This window comes from Tigriopus californicus, chromosome 8, assembly GCF_007210705.1.
Source record: "Tigriopus californicus strain San Diego chromosome 8, Tcal_SD_v2.1, whole genome shotgun sequence".
Lineage (NCBI taxonomy): Eukaryota > Metazoa > Arthropoda > Copepoda > Harpacticoida > Harpacticidae > Tigriopus > Tigriopus californicus.
This window is the reverse complement of record NC_081447.1, coordinates 14,428,920-14,438,709: the sequence shown is the minus strand read 5'-3', so window position 1 is coordinate 14,438,709 and position 9,790 is coordinate 14,428,920. Positions and strand designations below refer to the sequence as shown.

The 9,790-nt window shown below is 41.6% G+C and overlaps 1 protein-coding gene across 1 annotated transcript; it reads left to right on the top strand.

The window, feature by feature from the left end:
• The first annotated feature begins 1,537 nt into the window (after positions 1–1,537).
• Positions 1,538–7,588, top strand: LOC131885637 (abnormal spindle-like microcephaly-associated protein homolog). Its single transcript, XM_059233746.1, has 5 exons — positions 1,538–1,734; positions 1,873–2,040; positions 2,115–2,237; positions 2,366–5,856; positions 6,631–7,588. The coding sequence occupies exons 2-5, from the start codon at positions 1,881–1,883 to the stop codon at positions 6,673–6,675; spliced, it is 3,819 nt and encodes a 1,272-aa protein (XP_059089729.1). The 5' UTR covers positions 1,538–1,734; positions 1,873–1,880; the 3' UTR covers positions 6,676–7,588.
• The last annotated feature ends 2,202 nt before the right edge of the window (positions 7,589–9,790 follow it).

Here is a 9,790-nt window from a genome sequence, read left to right as displayed (position 1 = left end):
CTTTTTTCATTTTGAGAGTCTTGGCTCTGGATGTCTTAGTTTTAAATGGAGAGCTTGATTTCGCACGTCTGCACTCTTTGAGGTCTGATTGCGATTATGATATAAAGTTTTAGTAGAATTAAAGATTAAGCAGAAAATGAAAACTTTTGCGGTATTGAAAATCTATAGTAATTATGTTAAAAAGACCCGAACCAAAGACGACCCGTTGTTAAGTTTATTATATGATTTGGGCGATTTCCTAAACAATAATACTATTCAGGCCTATGCTAGAACAGTATAGGGCAGCGAATTCAAATTCATTAACGGAACACGAATCTGACGACTTTCAACGAATGACATTCCTTGTACTGAAAAAAGGTCCTTCGAAAGAAGACGCTAATCACTGCCACCGACGGACACGACACTACCTATTGGAAAAATTGGATCACTGGCCAGAAAAGGTTCACCTCCTCGATACCAGTACCTACCAATAAAATAAAAGAATTGAAAAAAGAGATCACAGATGCCAAAGAAAGTCATGGAGTTGAGTACAGCCCAGAATGGTTATTGAATTAAATCGATCGATCCCAGTTAAGAATGGTGGGGCCACTGCCTTAGAGATTTCATGTCACACTGTAATCGACACCGGTCTACGAGTATTGTGTAAGTGTGATACGTATACAGTTCACCATGTTGTGTAGCCAAGATATTGTCAAGTGACGGGCATCCAAGCGCTACAGACCCATTCGTATTTTTCATTAATGTATGTCGAAATCAATCCCAAGTGCTTTTGATCGTACTCCTATCATGTGAGGTGAAGGCAATCCTTCTTGGAGTCAAGTAATAACACGCTACTTGGAACGTTGGAACATTGGAACCTGAAGATTGGTGGTGGAGAAACGGAGAAAGATGGCGACTAGGGCTCGGTTAAAGTTGCAAAATGCAACTTGGATGAACACTTGCAACTTTAGGCTCCCTTTTGCATTTTGTTCAACTTTTGATTTTTAAGTACTTTTTAAGTATGTAAATGAACATTCCTTTTTTATAATGTTGATGAATCAAGACAATTCACATATTCATACGCCAATAGTGATCTTTGAAGGAAAACCTTGAAAACAAGTTGTTCATTGGTTTGCTCATATTCGCTATAAACGTGTGTATTCGTACAATATAGCCTGTTCCTCTCTTCACATCGAAAAATCTGGACAGATCATATAGTACCACAATGTATCAGCTAAAAAAATGTATTTTGGAACCAATTTTTAGTTTTAATTTTTTAATTTTACTAATATGGCTTTTCTTGTCTGAACCCTTCGCAATAAAAAAAACTCGTGATCAGGTGAGAGCTTGAAACTTTTGCAAAAAGAACAAGGCGAACTGGTTTTGTGTTTGAAAAAAGTTTTAAACCCCACATCAAAAGGTGAGCTTTTAGTAAAATTCTTCTTGAATCAGGAACTTTGAGTTACAAATTGGCATAATTGGTGGCAGTATTCCACCAAAAAAAGTAGTTACTTGAGTTACAAATTGGCATAATTGGTGGCAGTATTCCACCAAAAAAAGTAGTTACTTTATCTTTGTCTTAATGAAGAAATAATGCAAGCAAGGAAAGGAACAACGTGAATGGAGGTAGCACAAACCAAGCTAGAGTCCAGGTAATTCTCAACAAAGAAAGCCCGATGAGAGAAATTCTGCACGAAGACCAAGAATAGAACCTACTAAATCAGAACAAGTCTCCAAGGATCGACTCAACAACAGGTAACAGCTCCTCGAAGCCCTTTTTTTTAATTCGTTTCCTCAGTTTTTGACTCAAGACTGAAATATCAAGTGAACGAAAGATTTGCGACGTCAACGAGAGGCTGTAGGTAAAACATTCACCAAAGCCAATCGTTTCAGACTCGATCATGAGCGACAATAAGCCTTTTTTCATTCGACTGAATTTACCAAGTGGCTTAGAGGAATCATTGGAAGGGTTGGCCAAGGAGGTTTTGCGATCTCAGCCCAATAATATCCACTTGTTTGCTGCGGAATATTATGAAAATCAGCTCAGAAAAAGAAACATTGGTATGTAGAAATTCCTCAAGGATGAGTCATTGATACTCTCGAAAACATGTTAACAATTCATGACTTTCTTTCAGAGCAAGGGCTTCCAGAGAATAAAGACATCTTTGATTACTCAATCCTCAAATCAAATTCACAGCTTCCATACAGCGACGACGAACATTTAAAAACTCAGCCGTTAGAGATCGAAAACATAAGTGGTGAGAAATGTATTCCCTCTTTGACATTAGAATTGCACGTGCCATAAAAGATATCCTTGATTTTTTTTTTAAATTCAAAATTAATGTCGTAGTGACTCAAAGAGAAAAATGATCAAATATGTTTGCAGGCAGGAACTCTCCACAGCAAGATGCCAATGAGATCGATTTTAATGATCCAGAATATACCAAAGCTGCAACGAAAATTCAAGCTGGCTATCGTGGCTCAAAAGACAGGAAAGACTTCAAGAATGGTTCCGATCAGAGAACCGCCATTCAGATTCAGATGCCCGTTCAAATGCAAGATGATGACGACGATGACGACGATGACGGACACGAGGATGATGAAGAAACGTTCGAGGACGAAGCGGAAGGAGGGCCGGTCGGCACTGAGGCGAGCCATGAAGCAATGGACATTGATCTGGATGATCCAGAGGTGGGTGCTGCTGCCACCAAAATCCAAGCTGGTTATCGGGGCATGATAACTAGGAAATCTATGCAGGAAAAGCCCAAGGCTGAGCAAGCAGAAACTGACCTCGTGGACCCCGATCAAGAACAGGCCGCAACTCGAATTCAGGCCGGATATCGAGGCATGATAACGAGAAAGAGCATGAAGCTTCGACAACAAGAACCGGGAGACAATTCCAATGTCGATATTGCCTTGGAAGACCCAGATGTAGAGCAGGCAGCCACAAGGATTCAAGCTGGCTTCAGGGGTATGAAAGTTCGGAAGAGTAATATCAAGCTCAAAAAGAAGGACTCGATTGACATCGATTTGAATGATCACGATGTTGAAAAAGCGGCGACCAAGATTCAAGCTGGTTATCGGGGCATGAAGGTGAGAAAAAGCCCAAGAAATCTGAAAGAAAATGATGTCAACACCGAAGAACTACCAATGGTAGATGGAGATGCCGAGGATAGGGCAGCCACGAGAATTCAAGCGGGATATCGTGGAATGAAGACCAGAAGGAATCTTATTACATCTCAAGAGACTCAGGGCCAAGATGACATTGACATTGACTTAGAAGATCCGGACGTAGAACGAGCAGCCTCCAAGATTCAAGCGGGATACAAAGGGTTCAAAACCAGGCAAGGTTTAAGAATCACGCGAAATCAATCCAATGATAACGAAATTGAAGAAGCCGAGCCGGACGCTAGAACAATCGAATCTGAAGAACCCAAAGCTGAGAACGGAGAAGTTGAGGAAGCTGAATTTCAGACCGAAAACACTGGTCAAGATGAAGTTGACGTCGACTTGACAGATCCAGATGTCGAAATGGCTGCCACCAAGATCCAAGCTGGATACCGAGGAATGAGGACTCGAAAAGAATTCCAAAACAATCATGCAAATAAGTCAAGGGAGGTTATTGACATTGATTTGGACGACCTTGAAGTTCAGCAAGCTGCATCAAGGATACAGGCAGGCTATAAAGGTATGAAGACAAGGCGACATTTGAAGAACAGAAGCGTGGACGAAATTGACATTGATTTGACGGATCCTGAGGTGGAGAGGGCAGCAACTAAGATCCAAGCTGGCTACAAAGGTATGCGAACTCGAAAGCAAACTAAATTTGTGAAAGAACCGGAGGAAACCAAAGATTTGGAAGATGAAGTGGATGCCAATCCGGAGACAGAGGTAGCTGCAACGAAAATTCAAGCAGGGTACAGAGGACATCAAGCCAGGAAAGATTATTCACAAAGAAAGGAGATTCTAGACAACCGTAAGAAAATTCCCAAGTCTTTGGATGAATTCAACCGCAACATTGAGAACGACATCATTGATATCGACTTGAGTGATCCCAACGTGGAACATGCGGCTACAAAGATTCAAGCCGGATACAAAGGCATGAGGACAAGAAAAACATTGGGGAAGAAAGAGGCCCCATCAGAACCAATCGAAGAGTCTCATTCACATCAAATGGATGAAGACGAAGCTGCCACCAGAATCCAGGCAGGATTCCGAGGCATGAAAACTCGGAACAAGATACATGACGTTACCAAAGACAGAATTCCGATATCAGATCCGAACATTGATCTTACTGACCCCGAGGTGGAAAAAGCGGCCACCAAAATCCAAGCGGGCTATAAAGGAATGAGAACCAGGCGCGGTTTGAATGGTGCAAAAACAACAGAGGAATCGCACTCCAATGAGGACGTTGTTGTGGTTGAGGAAGGTGAAAATATGGACGAAATGGGTGAAGCAGCTACAAAAATCCAATCTGGATATCGGGGCATGAGAGCTAGGAAGGATTTAAAGAACAGATTGGGCGACAAAGAAGAGCCTCATGATGATGATGAGGATTTGGAAAAGACGCCTTCGGAGGAGGACCTCAATCACCTTCAACCCAGCAATGAGTTGGAACAAGGCGAAATTGATGCTGTGGCCAGTGCCAATTTAGTGGATCAACATCCTAACGATGATACGAACGATATGGATTTGGAAGATCCAGATTTCGAGAATGCCGCAACAAGGATTCAGGCTGGATTTCGAGGAATGAAAGTGAGACAAAACCGACGAGGCCAGTTAAAGCAAAGCCCAGAGGACGAAATTGCTGACATCATCGACGACAAAGAGATTGAGGGAGCTACTACCAAAATCCAAGCTGGTTTCCGGGGAATGCAAGCTAGAAAGAACTTGCAAATAAGAGCAACCCCACAAACACACAAAGTAGCCGATGAAGCCGACGATGACGTGGTGGACATTGATCTAGGAGACCCTGATGTTCAAAAAGCGGCTTCAAGAATCCAAGCCGGATACAAAGGCTTGAAAGTGAGGAAGGACATGAGGACCTCAAAGCCCCAACATAACAATGTTCCTACCATCGCACAGGATGAAGAGGAAATCAACAATTACGATCCTGACGATGAGGAAATGGCCGTGGCTGCCACACGAATCCAGGCCGGATTCAAGGGAATGAAAACCCGAAAAGAGATGACAATGAGACGAGGACGTAGAGTGGGAATGTTTGGCCAATATGATCGAGAAGATGATATCAATTCCAGTGTTCAGAATGGGGACCAACCTGACTTGGAAATATCGGCTACTCACGTCGCTGCCGCAGGAGCAATTCCATTTGACATGCATCCATCCGCCCATCAAGGCCATGAGAGTGAAGACGACAGCCCAAAAAAGAAGGCCAAAGGAGGGAGGGAAGACTCCGCTGGCAGCGAAAGAATGGAAGAAACCTTCATCAATGTCGGAGAGGAATCGCCTTCCAAGATGATGCGTCAGGAGTCCCATCTTGCTTCTAGCTTGGACAACAGCTCAACATCGTTGAAGAAGACGAGGAATCCTCTTCCTCCCATAGAGATATATCACTATCAAGGCTCTCACAATTCGCAAAAGGTCATGGTCTATCTCTATGAGCGCGGCATTGAGTTCTCGGATTACCATGTGGATTTTCAACGGAATGAACAATTGTCCAAGTGGTTTTTGGAGCTCAATCCCAAAGGTCAGGTCCCTGTCATGAAGTTTGATAACCAAGTCATATCAGATTCGACTCGCATTATACATCACCTTGAAGCTCAAGTCCCAACTGATCTGTACCAACCACTAGTTCCCAATTCCCACGAAACGCATCTTTATCAGCAATACGTTTACTTCACAGCCTTGCTTGATCAGGTAAGAAATCTAACATTGAAAAACAAATTTGACACTTTCTAAGAGGTCTGCAAATCCCAATCCTCACACTCTTAAGGCACCGCCCAAGTCGTTAAAGTAGGATCATAGATCTTCCCATTATTTGTAAAAGAAATGACATTCCAGAAGCGAGTTTTTTGAAACATTCGTACCTCTGAGTTGGGCTTGGACGTTGGCCAGAATGAGCATTTGCTCACCACTTTGCCGAGTCAAGGGACCTTGGCCGAGTGTATTTTCATACCAGTTAACGTCCAAGCTCCTAACTCCAAAGTATGAGCTTTAAAAACTGGCCTCTGATCGCTAACGCCATATCTAGAAACAAGAGCTATTCTAATGCATGTTTACTTTTATCTCTCTTTTTTCTCTCGGGCTCACTCATTTTTCAATTTATTCCTTCTAATATTCGTCGAGTATAAGAAGACGTCGCTGCGCTTGAAGCTTTCAAGTTAGACTTGGACGAAATCTGAATAATGAGTCCAGATCCATTCGACAATATATACAAGCATTAGGCTGGTCTGCTAACTCAAACTCGTTGGTAGACCTAATATCATGAAAACCCAAAGGCATCAAGAAGTAGTATTGAGGTTACCTTCCCGCAGCTACAAATGTCAGAAATGAGCCCTCGAAAAAACTTGTCAATTTTACATTAAGGCCCTTTTTTAAAAACACATTTCGGCAACCCTAAGCCATACGAACCCAACGAATAGTCTATATCTTCCGTATCAAAGCAACCTAAAGCCAAGCCTATTTCTTTAGCTTCCAGTGAACAAGGTGATCCAAGGCCTTGCTTTCCATCCTTGACGTGTCTTTGGACAGTGGTCGTGGGGAACCTTACGACACTCATGAATGTATTTGAGAAGATTCAAAAACAAACCTTCATCGAAGCTTGGTCTTACGGCAAGCTGCGAAGACAACGACAAAGCAGCCTCAGATCCTCGAAAAAAGAGCCTCTGAATTCGAAAAAGAGACTTTACCCACATTAAAAGACAGGGGGAATTTGAGTCCATCCTCGATCAGGTTGATAACGTCATGGAGAAAATGGAAAGCCAGCTAACCGAAACAATGCATCTGGACGATGAGTGTGAAGGCTGGCTGCTTGGCAGCTCCTTCTCGGCAGTAGATATTGCCCTAGGGGTAATATTGAACAAGTTGGCACTTTTAGGTCTTCAGCCACGATATTGGCAGGGCACACCACTGCGACCACACCTCGAAAAGTTTTCTCCTTCAGATACAAAAGCGCCAAGATTTCGTTAGATCAGTCGGGGGCCCTTGGCCGTGCCAATGTCGAAATTCTGGTCCGTGATGATGCTGTCTTTGCTAAAAACCGACGTTGGCGCGGTTAAACCGGAAGATAACGCTTCTAAGAGTCTCCAGACCCGGACACACCTTTTGGACTCCAATTCTGATTCGGTCGAAGTGTGGCAGGAGCTTCAAAATGGACTCACGGAAGAGGAAAGGCCACTACGGCCGAGGAGAAAAAACGGCGAAGTTGAGGAAGAAGAGGGAGAAGTCGAATGGAAGTCGTTGTTTTAAGCCAGAGTCAAAGTTTAAGATGCACTCTTTAGGGACGAAATGTGCGCAAAATGGCTCCATACTTTTTTCTGCTAAGTTGCGTTAGCATAACGTTCACCAAACATTGTAGTTTTTTCAAATGGTAAGAAAATGATAAATCCTCTCAAAAGTAAATTACATATTCTACATACATACCTAGGTCGAGTCGTCTTTTGTTGATAAAAAAGCAATACATTGTGGAAAGCTGGCCCTTGAATGGGTAAACTTTAACTCAGAGATACGAGGTTTGAAAAACTCGCCCTGAGAACTTTTGAAGGCATGAGAGGCCTTTCGTAATTGGAAGGCTAGAAAGCTTGGGACTAAAATGATTTTGTTTTTTGAAAAAGGCAAAACTGAAAAAACAAAAAGAACACGGGGCCCTTTTTGAATTTTCTTAAAACTACGGAAAATGGGTCTGTGAAAGAGAAAGGGTATACACCGGGTCCGCTGTCATTCGTTGGACACATTTTCATCCAGAATTTCTCCACAATTCGGAGGTTTCATTAGTTCGTTTAAATATACCAAACAAGAGAAACGGTAGGAATGGCCAAGATTCCAGGAGTTTCTAGTAAAGGACCGTAAGTTAAAATCAAACTCATTGGGGTTACTGAGAGTAATAATAGGCCAATGAATGGAATGAATTCCGCTCAATGGCCTTTGGGTCATCTCGTTTAAATACTCCACTTGTAGATAATGGAAGTGAAGATAATGAGCAGGTCTCATGTATGAAAAGATCTAGGTGCAGTCCCTCAAATAATGGAAAGTTTGATGAGCATATCCTAGTTGAAGGTGGGTAAAGCTTTTCAGATATGCGGTTGGATATATTGAGATTAAGTCCAGAGACAGTAACATAATGCTATCTGCCAGTTGATTCTATACGTCAATAAGTGGCCATTCAATAAACAGCCAAGTCGCTGGGTTCTTCTGACTAGTAATTGCATTAGACCACCCATTTTCGCACAGTTAAAGTAACAAGTTTGGTATTCAATGCTGACCCCTGTCTCGTTTTGGTTTGCTTTTTCACGGACTTTTCTAAACCGCTAGAGGAACAAAATCGCCAGTAATATTAAAATGAAAGGTTATAACTAGTCTTTTCATTACCTTTCAATCTTTAATGTGATATTTGGTCTACCAACGAATTTAAGTTGGCAGACCGAGCTAGTCCTTGAATGCAGGGTTGATCTGGAATGCTATCTAAAATTACCAAAAAAAGAGGACTACTTAGAGAAATGACACTCACCAGATTTCTGAGATTTTTTGGCTCCCTGCGGCTGCCTGGTGTGTGTAATGGGGATCGGCTTTGAGCACATTAGTTACGTAATTCACAAAATCAAGTTCCAAATCAAGGAGCCAGTGAGTTGATAGCTCGTTTGTCTGTTTTGGTTGACTGAGTAATGCAAGAGAAGTTGATCAGCCAGACACCCTGCTGCCCAACTACCAAAATGTGTTTCAAAGCAAATTTGGGTCAAAGCCACTTGAGACAAGGGGCTTGGTTGGAATAACTTTTCTCTGACAAGCCCTCTAGATTTGCGCTTTTCATTTTTATGCTAAATCCCCATTTTAGTTTTCTAATTGAATTGTACTGAAATGTACCAAATTTTAGTATTTAACAATGTGATTTCAACTAGGAAATCACGGCGATTTGTCGACCACTTTTAACGCTAAAATGTATGCCAGAAGCTTAATGAATTACAAATTGCTATTTCTTCTTCATTGGAAGGGGTCAAATAATTGATAAATCACGGAACCACAACTAAATTAAAAACTGACATATGATAGTTCCAAGAAATTTTGTTTCATGCTGAATAAAGTCTAAGATAATTTTTTAATAGAAGAAATGTACAATTATCGATTGCTTCAATGACTGAGCATTTTGAAACACTAATCACTACGTTGGAGAACGATTTCAGAACTTCGATCGAAGTTTGTAGTGTAACAGAACAGGGGTCAACATGTGAAGATGGTAATCACAAATTTGGTCACTTAAAAATGTGCTGAAATGGGGTCTTCTTAAATTTATCATGCCAAATTAGTATTACCAAATAGGAACCAGTCAATTTTCTTGCGTAAAACTGGAGTGGCGAATTTCATGTTTTATTCAGGGAGACCGTATCTGACATGAGGAGAGTTCTTTTTAAGATGTGTTATTTTGAATTTCCACGACAATTGTCAAGAGTTGTTTTCCTGGTCCTACCCAGGGCCTCGACACGGCTTTTTCCCTCACCGCCAACTTAGGCCATTGTGTTGAAATCATGGCAGTTACTCTAGTATCAACAAAACAAGATTATCCGTACATGAAGGTGTTTTTAATTAAATAATGATCTCCTTGATAATACAACTCCCATCTATATACTAAATATTTCTG